The sequence below is a fragment of the Nerophis lumbriciformis genome, linkage group LG05, assembly GCF_033978685.3.
Source record: "Nerophis lumbriciformis linkage group LG05, RoL_Nlum_v2.1, whole genome shotgun sequence".
NCBI classification, from domain to species: domain Eukaryota; kingdom Metazoa; phylum Chordata; class Actinopteri; order Syngnathiformes; family Syngnathidae; genus Nerophis; species Nerophis lumbriciformis.
This window is the reverse complement of record NC_084552.2, coordinates 31,289,699-31,307,393: the sequence shown is the minus strand read 5'-3', so window position 1 is coordinate 31,307,393 and position 17,695 is coordinate 31,289,699. Positions and strand designations below refer to the sequence as shown.

Sequence of the window (17,695 nt, the reverse complement as noted above, 5' to 3'; positions counted from 1 at the left end):
AGGACACAAAGTGGCCACCAGATAGCGACAGTCATCAATAAAACCAACAAGCTAATCAATTGAAAGGCTGATATTTCAACACTTTCCTGTGTTTTGATTTTTTATATCATTTTCATCCATTAATTTTCTGATGTATACGTTTATAAAATACGTTTAATGAAGCCAGTTGAATCGTATTTGGGGTTCGAAGTTCACCGGCGACTTCAGCAAGACGAAAATACATTTTTGCTGAGGTGAAAAAACATCCAGGACAAGAGCAAACAGAAAAGAATAAACACAGACTCTGTGCAGCCCTGAAATGATTGATCTGTACCTTTCCCAATACATGCATGTCAATACATGTGCACATCGTTAGGCACACTTGCTTACTTATCCAAATATTTTCCAATATTTGGCCTCTAAATACATGACATTATTTAGATATTTATAATATATTTAATTGTATATTTTATTTGCATTACTTCTTTCTCTCAGTCATCCTCAGACGAGCTTCCATCGGAGTCTCCAATCATTCCGGTTCTCCATACACCCGGCCAGCTCCGTAGCTCCGTTACTTGATAATCATTATGTTTGTATTATTTTAATTTCATATTTTTAACATGCATTTAGTAGTTTAATTACATAATACTTGCTTTCTCAAACCTGTGCACGCTATTAAACTCAATTTAAATCTAAGCATGTATATAAATTGAAGAAAATTCACAAAAGAAATGTTTCATTTATTTATTCCAGCTGTTTTGTCCAGCACATACAGTATATTTTCACAGTACATAGATAATTTGGCTTTTCAAAAAGTGCTTTATCTCCTTAAAGTGCACCGAATACTGAGATTGTCTCAACACGGCTTCTTTTCTAAGTCTTCCATTCATTGCTCTAAACATAATAATAACAAAACAAAAATATTGAAGTATATTGTAGCTTAAAAAAATAATGCATTGAGTACATGTGTGTTCGGTAGAATAAATAAAATATCTAGGATTGGAATGATTACCTATAAATGCTATTTTGGTTGAACAACGTGCTGCACCCGCTTTGAATAGATCATTGTTGTGGTTTTGGTTGCCTTTTGTAACATCTGCTCCTCAACACACTAAATAAGAACAAAGTCCCACTCATTTCGAGACTGTTTCTGGTGCTGGATGATGTCGCTGTCCCACTAGTATTTGACCACTTCGGAGGTGGGGCGCTGGTTGGTGGAGCAGTGTCCCGCCCTGGAGGATATATTGGGTTCATTAATTCAATTTATTCAAACACACATCTTTTTTAACTCAACTAATGCAGTGTCGGTCAAAATCAGCAGCTGTCTTTATTGTCATTTGGTTTGTTTGTTAGCAGTATGCCACGTAACCACTTGACGACTTTCTGTAAAAGTCTGTCAAAGTTAAAAGAACAGGTCGAAGGAAAAAAATTCTCATTTGGTGCAAATCCTGACACAGAAATGGGGAGTCATCATCATATTTTTCATGGCAAAAGGCGGCACCTCAATACCAAAATGGCAGACCTAACCTAAAGAATAGGTTCCTTGATGACGTTCAATCGTCCGGTATGATAACATGCTTACTGAATTGCGTGACAATAAGACGTACTGTTCGCGGGTGCTAATATTTCAACCCCCTCTGAAGGGTTAGCTTCCTGTCTCAGAAGATGGAGGGAAGCATACAAACAAGTCAGTCCCAAAAGTTGTACAATTTACATTTCCACAAAAAAAGCCAGAACTTACGAAATATTTAATGGACTTTATTTGACAAAAAAACCCAGACATCTAATTTTTTATGCATTTTTCTTGACACCATATTCAAATATTAATAAAATAATTTCCCCAAGAGTCGTACAGTCTGTGATTGTGCTAAAATATTCTTGAACAAGACTCCTCTAAAGTTAAACATTGTTACGTTCTTTTCAGAGTTGGTGTTGAAATATACAGTACTTATATTTTGCCATGAAAAACAACAACATGTAACGTTTGATTGTTACCTGCAGAGTCCGGTGGAGCACTCGTAGTTGTTCTGGCAATAAGCGCCAAAGGGTTTGCTGTTCATGATTCTCCACAGCGGACTCATGCGGGCTAGTCTCTTGGCCGTGTGTTCTGGACTCTGCACCGTACCTGAGCACACCTGGAACACACAAATGCAGCTCAGAACATGCGCTGCTTGGCTTGATTAGTGCATGCTGGACTTACCTGCTGGGTCAGGACCAGCAGCAGCAGGCACAGAGCGAGCCTCCTTGAGTGACTTCCTTGCTGCTGCATCTTCGGGGCCAAAGGTTTTTGTCGACACTGCACTGGGAAGCAGGCGGGGGCCGGAGGACGGATTCTGTTGTCGCGCAGGCTCTTTATAAGGACAGCCTCCCAACGTGTGTGTGTGTGTGTGTGTGTGTGTGTGTGTGTGTGTGTGTGTGTGTGTGTGTGTGTGTGTGTGTGTGTGTGTGTGTGTGTGTGTGTGTGTGTGTGTGTGTGTGTGTGTGTGTGTGTGTGTGTGTTCGTGTTCTTGTATTTCTACCTTTCTTGAGACATCAACAAGTAAAAGTACCTTCCATATGAGGACCGGTGAACAAGTTAGGACATAAATCATGGTCCCAATACGGAAAACCGTTGCATCTAATAGAGAATGTCTCATTTGCACCCCTGGTGGTGAAATCAATCAAAATTAGGGTGGTCCCAAAAAGAAGGGATTTTTCAAATTGACTGTGTGTCGCTTTTAAAAGTACTCCCCCCTCTGGTCAACATATGAAATAACAAGTGGGTGTAAAAATTTGAAGTGCTCCCCCTCTGGCTAACATATGTAATAACAAGTGTGTGTAAGAAATTGAAACGTGCCCCCTTTGGCCAAAATTAATAACAAAAATAAAATAAATATGTATATAGAGACATACTGCAATAACTTGAAGTAAATCATGAAGATTAAAAACCAATTACAAACAAAAAATTCAAAAAATAAATAAATAACTAGAAGCAGTCGTTCTCACAATGTGTTGACTTCTTTCTTATAAAATTGGGAACAATTTTTTGATATTATTTCTGTTTCTGTGATATTGCAATATTTTCTTGTAAAATTATTACTTTTTTTAGGTAAAATTATTGCTTTTGAATGCAAAATGGAGACATTTGTCACATAACATTCTGACCTTTATCACAATATTGCCAATTTTTTTGTTGTTCTTGTACAACAGATACATATTTTTAGAAAAATTATGACTTTTGTCATTATTTTGTTCACAATTATGACTTTTGTCATATTTTGCCAAGTAAAATTTCGATTATTAACATAATATTGCCAAAATGGTAAAGTTTTGTTGTAAAATTGGGACTTGTCGAGTAAAATTACGACTGTTTTCATAAAATTGCCAAAAATGTAAGCTTTTTCTTGTAAAATTGCGACTGTTATTGAGTAAAATTCCAACTTTTATCATAATGTTGCACGAATGTTCAATTTTTCTTGTAAAATTTCGACTTGCGTTGTGTAAAATTACGACTTTTATTATAACACTGCCAAAATTCTAAGTTTTTCTTGTGAAATTGTGATCTTTTTCCTGTGAAATTCAAACTAATTTTTCACAACAAGCTTTTTTATATTTGCATAATATGTATATTATATTATTTTTGTTATAAATACAAATCTTTATATATCTATAAAGGGTGGTCCTAAAGAGGTAGGCATTATTCAGAGGTTTCAAGAAGGTAACAAATACAAGAAAGAGTGTGTGTGTGTGTGTGTGTGTGTGTGTGTGTGTGTAGGGGGGGGGGGGGGGTCGTTGTGCAGGGTCATATTCCTCACCTTTGTGGCCCATATGTGACTTAATGCGCTTGCAACCACTTCCCTTCACATTTCATGTATGCACACAAAAGGCCGTCGCTTTTTATACAACTTCCAGCAAAATAATAGCATGGCTGTGACTCGACTCAATCACTCAAACACACACGCTTACACAACCGATAAATGTGTGTGTGTGTGTGTATGCATTTTACATAAGTATACAACTGCACGTGACCAGTGCAGCTTTATTATTAGGGATGTTCCGATCAGGGTTTTGTGCGATCTATTACATTTCCCATCATCCATGACTGCGTACTGATACCGATCACATGTATTAACTGTAAATGTTTCACTTTATTTACAATGAGGGCTATTGACAGTTAAACACCACCAACACAATATTTGATCAAGTTCCTTATTCTCTTTTAATAGATAATTTTTGTTTTTTAGCAAAGTCAATCGTACACAATAACTAAACAAAAGTAAGAACTACTATCTACTACTCTTTTAAATCGTATGCTTTATTTCCCACAAAGTCCTCTGCTGTAAAAAATAATAAAAACAACAAAAATATTTTTACAAAATTAAGATGTGGACGTAACCACTGTATCGATCATACACTGATACTACACTTGGTATGGACACCACCAATGTATGGATCGATTCACCCTCCCCTTACATGTTGTGTGCTAAATGTGACAATGTTGACACGCCAATAGTTTTTATATTATCTTCTCTCTAGACTATTATTAATCTACGTGTTAACGCAGTATATTTGCTGTAATGCAGGTGATTATCATTGACTTCGAGGAGCTGCTCCACACTGTGTATGGAGACACATTATTAGTTGCTAGCCGCTTGTCAGCCGGGGGCTAAAAATGATAACAGCCTCAGCCAAAACGAATCCGTATTTGTGATAGGCATTAAAAGGCATTCATGGCGATAAATACTTTTTTATGAAAAGTGGCTGATACTGATCGGTAGCCAGCCGATCCATCAGCACATCCCTATTCCCCGGAGCCTATTCCAGCTGCACCCGGGCGGAATGTCGTTTGGAAAAAAAAACGGGTGAAAATTAGGGGTCAATGGTACGATCGCGTTATATTGAACATGGCGTTATATTGAACATGGCGTTATATCCAACTTTGTGTGTACATGCAAAGTGAGATATGTCAAGACTTAATGATCACGGCTAACAGTTTTTGAAAACCCACAATTTCTGAGATTTTCAATTTGAGGTTTTCATAAACTGTAAACTATAATCATGAAAATTATTATCAAAAGAAGGCTTGAAATATCTTGAGTTGAATGTTATGAGCCTACAGCGCATCCAGAAAGTGTTCAGAGTGCTTCACTTTTTCCATATTTTGTTATTTTACAACCTTATTCCAAAATTGAATGAATTCATTTTTGTCCTCAAAATTGTGAAAAATGTTGTTTTTTTTATTTTGAAAATGTGTTTAAAAAAAACCCACATGTATTTAAGTATTCACAGCCTTTGCTCAATACTTTGTTGATGCACCTTTGGCAGCAATTACAGCCTCAAGTATTTTTGAGTACGATGCAACAAGCTTAGCACACCTATCTTTGGGCAGTTTCGCCCATTCCTCTTTGCAGCACCTCTCAAGCTCCACCAGGTTGGATGGGAAGCGTTTATCTTTCCCTTTATCCTAACTAGTCTCCCAGTTCCCGTCGCTGAAAAACGTCCCCACAGCATGATGCTGCCATCACCATGCTTCACTGTAGGGATGGTATTGACCATCACACCAGAAAATTTTGTTTCTCATGGTCTGAGAGTTTTTCATGTGCATTTTGGCAAACTTTTTTTTACTAAGAAATTGCTTCGGTGTGGCCACTATACCATACAGGCCTGATTGGTGGATTGCTGCAGAGATGGTCCAGAAAGTTCTCCTCTCTCCACAGAGGAATGCTGTAGTTCTGACAGAGTGACCATCGAGTTCTTGGTCACCTCCCTGACTAGACTAAAGGTGAATGCAGCAATGTACAGAGACATCCTGGATGAAAACCAACGCTTCCCATCCAACCTGATGGAGCTTGAAAGGTGCTGCAAAGAGGAATGGGCGAAACTGCCCCAAGTTAGGTGTGCTAAGCTTGTGAGATCGTAAAAAAAAAAAATTGAAGCTGTAGTTGCTGCCAAAGGTACATCAACAAAGTATTGAGCAAAGGCTGTGAATACTTATGTACATGTGATGTTTTTATTTTTAATAATTTTGCAAAAAAAGATTAAAAAGTGGAATTTTGACAACAAAACTGAATTTATTCCATTTTGGAATAAGGCTGTAACAAAAATAATGAGGAAAAAGTGAAGCAGTGTGAATACTTTCTGGATGCACTGTATGTACAAACCCCGTTTCCATATGAGTTGGGTAATTGTGTTAGATGTAAATATAAACGGAATACAATGATTTGCAAATCATTTTCAACCCATATTCAGTTGAATATGCTACAAAGACAACATATTTGATGTTCAAACTGATAAACATTTTTTTTTTTTTGCAAATAATCATTAACTTTAGAATTTGATGCCAGCAACACGTGACAAAGAAGTTGGGAAAGGTGGCAATAAATACTGATAAAGTTGAGGAATGCTCATCACACACTTATTTGGAACATCCCACAGGTGAACAGGCAAATTGGGAACCGGTGGGTGCCATGATTGGGTATAAAAGTAGATTCCATGAAATGCTCAGTCATTCACAAACAAGGATGGGGCGAGGGTCAACACTTTGTCAACAAATGCGTGAGCAAATTGTTGAACAGTTTAAGAAAAACCTTTCTCAACCAGCTATTGCAAGGAATTTAGGGATTTCACCATCTACGGTCCGTAGTATCATCAAAGGGTTCAGAGAATCTGGAGAAATCACTGCACGTAAGCAGCTAGGCCTGTGACCTCTGATCCCTCAGGCTGTACTGCATCAACAAGCGACATCAGTGTGTAAAGGATATCACCACATAGGCTCAGGAACACTTCAGAAACCCACTGTCAGTAACTACAGTTGGTCGCTACATCTGTAAGTGCAAGTTAAAACTCTCCTATGCAAGGCGAAAACCGTTTATCAACAACACCCAGAAACGCTGTCGACTTCGCTGGGCCTGAGCTCATCTAAGATGGACTGATACAAAGTGGAAAAGTGTTCTGTGGTCTGACGAGTCCACATTTCAAATTGTTTTTGGAAACTGTGGACGTCGTGTCCTCTGGACCAAAGAGGAAACGAACCATCCGGATTTTTATAGGCGCAAAGTTGAAAAGCCAGCATCTGTGATGGTATGGGGGTGTATTAGTGCCCAAGACATGGGTAACTTACACATCTGTGAAGGCGCCATTAATGCTGAAAGGTACATACAGGTTTTGGAGCAACATATGTTGCCATCCAAGCAACGTTACCATGGACGCCCCTGCTTATTTCAGCAAGACAATGCCAAGCCACGTGTTATATCAACGTGGCTTCATAGTAAAAGATTGTGGGTACTAGACTGGCCTGCCTGTAGTCCAGACCTGTCTCCCATTGAAAATGTGTGACGCATTATGAAGCCTAAAATACCACAACGGAGACCCCGGACTGTTGAACAACTTAAGCTGTACATCAAGCAAGAATGGGAAAGAATTCCACCTGAGAAGCTTAAAAAATGTGTCTTCTCAGTTCCCAAACGTTTACTGAGTGTTGTTAAAAGGAAAGGCCATGTAACACAGTGGTGAACATGCCCTTTCCCAACTACTTTGGCACGTGTTGCAGCCATGAAATTCTAAGTTAATTATTATTTGCAAAAAAAAAATACACTTTATGAGTTTGAACATCAAATATCTTGTCTTTGTAGTGCATTCAATTGAATATGGGTTGAAAAGGATTTGCAAATCATTGTATTCCGTTTATATTTACATCTAACACAATGTCCCAACTCATTTGGAAACGGGGTTTGTACATGTGATTTTTTGTTTTGTTTTTTATTGTATAAAAGTAAACTTTTCACATTATGTGGTATTGTTTGCAGAATTATGGGGGAAAAAAATAAATGTATTCCATTCTGGAATAAGGCTGTAACATACAATAACAAAAAGTGGAAAAAGTGAAGTGCTGTGAATACTTTCTGGATGTACTGTTCATCATATGCAAGCTTTGGACTAGAACTCCTAGTTAGACCCTTTATTGGCTCACACTCGACCTTGAGCACAAATACTTCCCTGAATATTTGGACATGATGCTAACAATCTGTTCTCCAAGTCCATTCTTCAACAGGACAAGACTTGGGTCTCCATCCCAAAAAGGTGTCAAAATGTTCCCCTCTGATTCCACTGGTGATCTCTGTCAGCCTCTGAAGTCCCACCAAAAAAACATGTGCAACATGGATTCCACGTTGTTGTGTTGCCTTTGTCTCACTAACCTTGCCACAACGGGAGCACTTTATCCTCCCAAATGTAAAAGTTTAGAACAGAACAGGACTTTTTGGGGAAAAATTTGGAAAACAGCTGACAGGAGGTCATTGTCTCTTGTCTGACCTTTTGAAATTTGATTATGCCAAAGTAAGCAAAGGTGAACCGCCGCTTCAGGTCTGCAAGAAAAAAAAAATGTTGTGACCCATTAGAAAACTACAGAACTTGATTTACTTGTAATACCTATGTGGCTGTTGCTTGGCAGAATTCATAGGGCATATTATAACAACCAAAAAAAAAAGGCATTTATTACATGCATTTAATCGAGTCCTAACTGTTACAGTCCAGGCCTGGAGCCAATGAAATGATGCAACTTTGCTGTCTAATCAAACAGGCCAGTTGCAGACCTCATCTGACCAGTTGGCAGTCCTCATGTTCACGGAACAGGTTTACCGGGAACGTCTAGTACGGTGAAGCTTCACCTCTGGCAGACTTAGAGCATACTTCCATTTTATTCTATCTTTTCAAGAGACAATACTATAGAAAGTCAACTTGGATGTACTCTAGAGTAGTCAGTGTACAGCTTGTCTGGCACCATCCACAAAAAAAGAGTAAACACATTTATTATTGTCTCAATAGTTGGCAACATAAGTGAGTAGCAAGATCATTGTGTCAAGCTTGGAGGTGATGGTGTCATGGTCTGGGACTGCATGAGTGCTGCCAGCTCTGGGCGAGCCGCAGTTTATTTATCCAACACCTTACAAATGTGTTCGAAGTATGAATATTTGGTGCAAGCACCATTGTTATCTATAGCACTACCTTAAAAGGGACCATCCATCCATCCATTTTCTACCGCTTGTCCCTTTCGGGGTCGCGGGGGGTGCTGGAGCCTATCTCAGCTGCATTCAGGCAGTAGGCACACTGGAAAAGCCACCACCTCATCGCAGGGCCAACACAGATAGACAGATAACATTCACACTCACATTCACACACTAGGGCCAATTTATTGTTGCCAATCAACCTATCCCCAGGTGCGTGTTTTTGGAGGAGGGACCTATTTCGCAAATTTTAAATCAAACCAATGAGGCATGGTGGAGATATTTATAGAACAATCTTGCCTTCCTTCATACTTCCTCCAAACGAGGCGTTTGGAATTTGCCCCATTTATGATGTTTTTCCCCTTTGTGAGGTCAGCGCATATCTCCATATATGGTAAAGTTTTACCCTAAGAGCTTTGCGCGAGTCCGCCATTCTAGTCCGACGTTGTTTATTGAGTATGTCATAGTCAGTTCCACATCATACATGTAGTACATAATATACATACATATCTCTGTCATGATGTGGAGGTGACGAACCCCAAGATGCAGAGATGACAGGCGGTGTACAAGAAAACGTGGTTTTAATGTTCAAAAAAAGGTGAAAACAAAAAGGCGCACAAGGCGAAGGCACAACTTAACGCAGGAAACAAAAGCAAACACTTAGCCTGAACTATGGACATGAAACAAAAAGTCGCTAACTGTGGCATAAATAAACAAAACTTACTTGGCAAGGCACGAGCAGCACGAACTAAGCATTAGTGATGGGTCCGGCAACACCGATGCATCGGCGCATGCGTCGAGCTCATAGAGCAAAACCCTGTGTCGGTGCGCGTACCGCTTTTAGAAAGTCACGTGACCGATCATGAGCTGTTTTGGTCACATGACCGATACGTGAACTGTGTCGCACTGACGCCTCCTCTGTGCCCAGTGAGCGGGTCTTTTCTACAGCCGGAGAAATAATAACTAAGAAGAGAAAGCGTCTAAAATTGAATACGTTGGAAAAACTGTTTTTTTTTAAATAAAAATGTGTAAAAAATAAAATAAAATAAAAAATTCCCAGTCCACAAACATCCTCATTCACAACACGTTCTCTTAGATTTCCATGTTATGATACATGTTCACATTATTTATTGACTGTATCTAAAAAAAGATAAAAAATATATTTTTATTTAAATAAATGATAAATGATAAATGGGTTGTACTTGTATAGCGCTTTTCTACCTTCAAGGTACTCAAAGCGCTTTGACACTACTTCCACATTTTACCCATTCACACACACATTCACACACTGATGGCGGGAGCTGCCATGCAAGGCGCTAACCAGCACCCATCAGGAGCAAGGGTGAAGTGTCTTGCTCAGGACACAACGGACATGACGAGGTTGGTACTAGGTGGGGATTGAACCAGGGACCCTCGGGTTGCGCACGGCCACTCTCCCACTGCGCCACGCCGTCCCATAAATAAAGTGATGAAATAATCCTAAATGAAATACAATGACTTGGTTTATATTATTGTATATGCTAGGTCATAAAATCCGTGTCAGTTGAGTCGGTCCATAGGTTGCCTGTAGGGATTTTTAATGTCCAGCAGATGTCAGTATTTAGTGACACAGTATTGACACAGTATCAATACAGTTTTGCAATGTGTCGAAACGCTTCATGACGCCGCATCAACCCATCACTACTAAGCATGAAATCATCAGCATGAACTATGGTATCTCCAGAAAACAAGCATGAACAGAGCATTGCATGAAACAGGGAGTCCACAGCATACCACAAACAATACTCCAGCACTGACTGGAGGGCAAGGCAGGTTTAAATAATACCTCTGATTAGTGCTCGGGCAGCAGGTGAGCGGGCGAACACTAATCAGAGGCAGGTGGAAATAATAAGTAACCATGGTAACTAAAACAAACAAGGGTGCACAAAAAACAGGAACTATGAAGTCCAAATCTAACAGAACATAAAACATGATCCAGGACATGGATCATGACAATCTCCAGTGATCAATGGCAATATTATTATTTCACAAAAATAAATTGAATTAAGAAAATTTAATTAAATTTAAACTATCTCAAAAGGGTAATTGGAAGGAGTATAAACTTTTAGAACCCCCCCCCCCTTTTTTTTTTATTTTTTATTTTTATTTTTATTTTTTACATAGTTACTTTAACTAATATCCAGTTTCCTCTGAACCACATTTTATCACAGTCATCTGGATCCACATAACTTGATTTACCCAGAACAATGTACTTACAATTCTCAATTTGTCATCATAAGTACCGTATTTTTTGGATTATAAATCGCTCCAGCCGAAAATGCATAATAAAGAAGGAAAAAAACATATATAAGTCACACTAGAGCAGGGGTAGGGAACCTATGGCTCTCGAGCTAGATGTGGCTCTTTTGATGACTGCATCTGGCTCTTAGATATATCTTACTGACATTGCTTAACGTGATAAGTAATGAATATTTCCGCTGGTAATCACAGTGTTAAAAATAACGTTCGAAATATAAAACATTCTCATTCATCCATCCATCCGTTTTCTACCGCACCTGTTCAAGAAGTCGCATTAACGATAAGAAGTATTTTATTTATGATTGGTGAACTTCAGAATAACAATGTTATTAAAAATAAGATACTTATTATACTGTAAAATGTTGGTCTTGATTAAAAATGCACGCATTTAGTTGTATTCAGTGTTAAAAAATATTATATGGCTCTCACGGAAGTACATTTTAATATATTTGGCTTTCATGGCTCTCTCAGCCAAAAAGGTTCCCGACCCCTGTTCTAGGCGCAAAGTTGAAAAGCCAGCATCTGTGATGGTATGGGGGTGTATTAGTGCCCAAGACATGGGTAACTTACACATATGTGAAGGCGCCATTAATGCTGAAAGGTACATACAGGATTTGGAGCAACATATGTTGCCATCCAAGCAATGTTATCATGGACGCCCCTGCTTATTTCAGCAAGACAATGCCAAGCCACATGTTACAACAGCATGGCTTCATAGTAAAATAGTGCGGGTACTAGACTGGCCTGCCTGTAGTCCAGACCTGTCTCCCATTGAAAATGTGTGGCGCAATATGAAGCCTAAAATACCACAACAGAGACCTCAGACTGTTGAACAACTTAAGCTGTACATCAAGCAAGAATGGGAAATAATTCTACCTGAGAAGCTTAAAAAATGTGTCTCCTCAGTTCCCAAACATTTACTGAGTGTTGTTAAAAGGAAAGGCCATGTAACACAGTGGTAAAATGCCCATGTGCCAACTTGTTTGCAATGTGTTGCTGCCATTAAATTCTACGTTAATGATTATTTGCAAAAAAAAAAAAAAAGTTTCTCAGTTTAAACATTAAATATCCTGTCTTTGCAGTCTATTCAATTGAGTATAAGTTGAAATCATTGTATTCTGTTTTTATTTACGATTTACACGACGTGCCAACTTCACTTGTTTTGGGTTTTGTATATCCCTTTTCCTATTGCTGAAATGTGAGTGCTTTGCACGCTTTTGGGAGGTACTGTAGATTACAAGTGTGCTATTAGAGTTGTCAATAAATAAAAGTGAGCAGCATGCGACTTTCTGTCCTGCCGTGTCTCACATGGACAGGAAGCACACTTGCTGATGTCCACTCATAACTTGCTGTATTTTGATGCAAATCTTGTATGGGGTCTCGTAAAAATAATGATGCAAAATTAGTATCAAGTATTCTGATTTTTAGTGAAGTTCAACAGTCCATTAGCTTATCTTCAAAGTCCATGTGCACGTGTGCACGTGTGTGTCAGCAGCCTACGTGTGTAAACACCTCAGTGACCCACTAACCTGTTCTATGATCCCGTCAAAGACTGCTGGTTCATTTTCAACTCCAGAAGTCAGTCATGTGATCAATATGTGCACTTTAATACTTCCTCACCAGCTTCTAGTGGCATAATTGGGTCACTATTATGACAATAAAGGTGGTAACGATGATTTAAGTGAACCGGTATCTCTTTGTGTTTTTTTTTTATATATTAGATGAATGAGTGATACAAACAGACAAACAAAAGTATAGTTGTATCTCAATAAATTTGAATATTTACTTACTTAATTTCATGACAAATGGACCTATTACAGGTTTTTGCCTTTGATTTGCTGATTGGAGCGCAAACCAATATTCAACTTTTTGAAAATGTTCTACATTTTATAATACGAATTTGTTTTTATTTGTTTTATTAGTGTAGCTGAGATAGGCTCCAGCGCCCCCCGCGACCCCAAAAGGGAATAAGCGGTAGGAAATGGATGGATGGATGGACTTTATAATCAAAATGCATAATTTTAATATTTCACTCTGGCTGTACTAAATCCATAGAAGAGTTTCACCTTTTGAACGGAATGACTGCAACACATTAACTTGTCAAAAATATTCTAATTCATTGAGATTTATTTTGGTTTTGTTTTGAAAGCATTGGAATTGACGTCTGTGCGCGAGTTGTTGTGGAAGAGTGCTCTCTGCTGGACTGTCTGTGTAACTGCACCGGGGCAGGTCATACCACTTCATTTGGACGCGGTAGAATTGGATGGACGGATGGATAGATATTTTAGGTTTTTTGGGTTTTTTCATATAACATACAGTAATAACCATCTGGGGACATTCTATTTTATTTATCTTCAAAGCCAAACAGGACACACAAGTATTCATATATATATTTAAATATACATTTAAACAGCCTTCTCTGCTGGCCTAACATAACCAGAAATAATGATCATAATTAAAGATAAAATTAGTTTTTAACTTACTTTCCCTAAATATCAAAACGTATTCATATTCTCTTCATGTCATATTATGCTCCTTCCAGTGCTGTTTTTAGTTATAGTTTTTATCCAATCAGAATTCAGCTAGCTTACGTTGCCATGCTGTACTAAATCTGCCACACGCCTTCAGAATCAACAATGCGGGTGTCTGTACACTGTAAGTGAACGGCCACATACAGTTGATAGATAATTGCAATAGCCAATCAGATCACGAGTTGTTGTCAGTCAGGCCTTCTGATGGCCTCACGTTGAACGTGACATTTACGCGTCCTGTGATTGGATACTCATCGGGACCGTTAGCGGATGAATTTGAGAACACATGGAGTTGATAGACAGTTGCGATAGCCAATCAGATCACGAGTTGTTGACAGTAGATGTTCTGTTACAACTAAAAGTTGTAAACTCTTGTTAAAGTGTGTCATGCTTGTCATTTAATTAACATTGTTACATGTGTATTTGTCGCCATCATGTGGTCAGGGCAGTTAATATATCTTTGAGAAGTGTGTACTTTGAATCAAACTTTATTGACCGGAAGTTGCATAAGCCAAGCAGAGACATTTACGGTATATGTTTTAATTGCTTATGCGTTTTAATTGATTTTTATATACGCCAGAAAATTACCCGTTTTGTATACGGTTTATGTGATTCAATGCCCAGGAGGGTGTAAATGTGTCCCTGTATAGTATTTATCCAGCAATGATCATGTGGTGACATCAATTCTGTTATTTTGAGAGGTAATCATTGAAGTCGGAGATCACTGAAGGCCTAGGTGGGAAACAAACAGCCCGCCACTGATATGTACAGCATACTTGCCAACCTTGAGACCTCCGATTTCGGGGTGCGGGGGCGTGGTCGGGGGTGGGGCGGGGGCGTGGTTGGGAGCGTGGTTAAGATATATATATATAAGAAATAATTGACTTTCAGTGAATTCTAGCTATATATATATATATATATATATATATATATATATATATATATATATATATATATAAAATAAATACTTTAATTTCAGTGTTCATTTACAAACTACAACTCACAAACACTTTAGAGTTAGGCTCCACCATCAGAATGTGTACTTAAACTTATAAAGATCACATGGATATTATTCAGTGAGTTGATTCACCAAAACTAACCTGTTATACAGGAGGAAAAAGCACACAGGACGTTTCAATTGTTCACAGACTGGTCGCGCTCATCAGAATGACAAGACACTTCCGGTCTGCAGGTGATAGCATTCAATTGGGAAGAAACGCCCTACTGCCCCCTACTGACCAATGTGAATACTGATAAATGTGTAATGACAGCTCCAAAAACGAATTCAAACCACAAAATAAAATAAATAAATCAACACAAAAATGTGACACATTATGGGTGGGTCACATATGCATGTACAGTAGATGGCAGTATTGTCCTGTTTAAAAGTGTCACAACATTGCTGTTTACGGCAGACGAACTGCTTTATGGTAGACACTGTTGTTGTGTGTTGTCAACACGTCACTCAGGTCCGCCTGAATTTCGGGAGTTTTTCGGGAGAAAATTTGTCCCGGGAGGTTTTCGGGAGAGGCGCTGAATTTCGGGAGTCTCCCGGAAAACCCGGGAGGGTTGGCAAGTATGATGTACAGTACAGGCCAAAAGTTGAGATACACCTTCTCATTCAATGCGTTTTCTTTATTTTCATGACTATTTACATTGTAGATTATCGCTGAAGGCATTAAAACTATGAATGAACACATGTGGAGTTATGTACTTAACAAAAAAGGTGAAATAACTGAAAACATGTTTTATATTCTAGTTTCTTCAAAATAGCCACCCTTTGCTCAGATTATCGTTTTGCACACTCTTGGCATTCTCTCGATTAGCTTCAAGAGGTAGTCACCTGAAAGGGTTTTCACTTCACAGGTGTGTTTGAAGCTCATCGAGAGAATGCCAAGAGTGTGCAAAGCAGTAATCAGAGCAAAGGGTGGCTATTTTGAAGAAACTACCCCAAAGGGAATAAGCGGTAGAAAATGGATGGATGGATAGAATATAAAACATGTTTTCAGTTATTTTACCTTTTTTTGTTAAGTACATAACTCCACATTCACAGTTTTGATGCCTTCAGTGACAATCTACAACGTAAATAGTCATGAAAATAAAGGAAACACATTGAATGAGGAGAAGGTGTGTCCAAACCTTTGGCCTGTACTGTATTATATATACACTTTAATTTTTTACTTGTTTTGCTCAAATTTCTTAAACGTCAGTCCTGAAGAAAAATATCGAACAATTATTTTTTTATTTTGACCATTTTGAAGGCCTTTTGATCAGAGAATGTCATAGGTTTAAATTACTAAAATAATTCATCTTATGCAACGGTAATAATTGAAAACTGTGACATCATTTGATCAAAAGGCCTACAAAGGGTTAAAAAACATTGTGGTATTTTTGGCGGGCTGAAGTTGAGAGATTTGAGAAAAAAAATCTAAATGTCGCTATACTTTGAAAAATTAACTGCACCCAGTATATCTTACAACTGATTTTTTTTTTTTTTTTTACACTACCCCATTTTAAAGCAAAATTGTTTCTTTTGTAGACATTTTCTTCAAATGTTTAACACATTACTTTACAAATTTGGCAGACTCTGACAGATAATGATGAGATGTCCGATAGTATCGGCTTTTAAATGCTTTAAAATGTAATATCAGAAATTATCAATATCAGGGTTTTTTTTTTATCGTAATCGTTTTTTTTTTTTTTTTTTAATTAAATCAACATAAACAACACAAGATACACTTACAATTAGTACACCAACCCAAAAAACCTCCCTCCCCCATTCACACCAAAGAGTTGTTTCTTTCTGTTATTAATATTCTGGTTCCTACATTATATATCAATATATATCAATACAGTCTGCAAGGGATGCAGTCCGTAAGCACACATGATTGTGCGTGCTGCTGGTCCACTAATAGTACTAACCTTTAACAGTTAATTTTACTCATTTTTATTAATTACTAGTTTCTCTGTAAGTGTTTTTATATTGTTATACTTTCTTTTTTATTCAAGAAAATGTTTATAATTTATTTATCTTATTTTAATTTATTAATTTTTAAAAAAAGGACCTTATCTTCACCAGACCTGGTTGTCCAAATTAGGCATAATAATGTTAATTCCACGACTGTGTATATTGGTATCGGTTGATATCGGTATCGGTTATTAAGAGTTGGACAATATCGGAATATCGGCAAAAAGCCATTATCGGACATCCCTAGAAAATACCTTTACTAAGTTATAATAGGTTTCTAGTTTGAGTGTTGGCAGTTGAGTTTTATACCACATAAATGTAATTCTTTGCTCAAAACTTGGCAACACTTACTTAAAGTCCAGGAAAATTGTGAAATTTGCCCACGGGTCGGAGTCTCCTCACTCATCTTTGCATGGATCTGATTACTGGCAGTCTGTAGAACAGCCTGCTCCACCTTTAGGATAAAGGAGCATGCAGAGTAAAATTTAATTGTGTGAGTACTAGTGGCGGATGCTGGTCTCTCAAGGAGGGGAAGCTCAATTTCGGCCTACATCATAAAATGTGTTGGTTTATTATTTATACGTAAATTCTACCCTCCGTTCCTTTTTAAGAAAGTGATCTGTGACCCTGTCGTTCCAAGAAGGCGTCTTTTCCAGGGATTTGACAAGTGTCCTCTCAATGGCCAGCAGAGCTATAGGCTGCTTTAACGGCCTTGGCCCGTGGTGTTGCGGATGTAAGACTTGAGTCACTTTAAACAGGAGAAGCTCCTCTCTACACCTGCAGATGTAGCTCCAAACTTTGGCACTAATGACAATCGTTTGTACACCTGTGTGCATTATAAAAGTAAGTTTGTTGTTCAATTAAAAAAATAAAATAAAATCTGCGGCCAGCGTCTACACCAGTGGTTCTTAACCTGGGTTCGATGGAATCCTAGGGGT

At 38.1% G+C, this 17,695-nt stretch overlaps 1 protein-coding gene across 1 annotated transcript; it reads right to left on the bottom strand.

Annotated features, from left to right (window-relative positions):
- Positions 1 to 709: 709 nt before the first annotated feature.
- Positions 710 to 2,324, bottom strand: leap2 (liver-expressed antimicrobial peptide 2). Its single transcript, XM_061960899.1, has 3 exons — positions 2,180 to 2,324; positions 1,975 to 2,114; positions 710 to 1,211 (listed from the first exon to the last, which is right to left on the bottom strand). Exons 1-3 carry the CDS (start codon positions 2,246 to 2,248, stop codon positions 1,157 to 1,159), a joined length of 264 nt encoding a protein of 87 aa, XP_061816883.1. The 5' UTR covers positions 2,249 to 2,324; the 3' UTR covers positions 710 to 1,156.
- Positions 2,325 to 17,695: the final 15,371 nt, after the last annotated feature.

Bases quoted from the DNA above. Each gene is read 5' to 3' on its own strand.
- leap2 (XM_061960899.1), bottom strand. From the start codon at position 2,248: ATGCAGCAGCAAGGAAGTCACTCAAGGAGGCTCGCTCTGTGCCTGCTG. The intron at 2,115-2,179 runs GTAAGTCCAGCA...TGTGTGTTCCAG, and splicing joins TGCTGGTCCTGACCCAGCAG to GTGTGCTCAGGTACGGTGCA. The intron at 1,212-1,974 runs GTAACAATCAAA...TATATCCTCCAG, and splicing joins TGCTCCACCGGACTCTGCAG to GGCGGGACACTGCTCCACCA.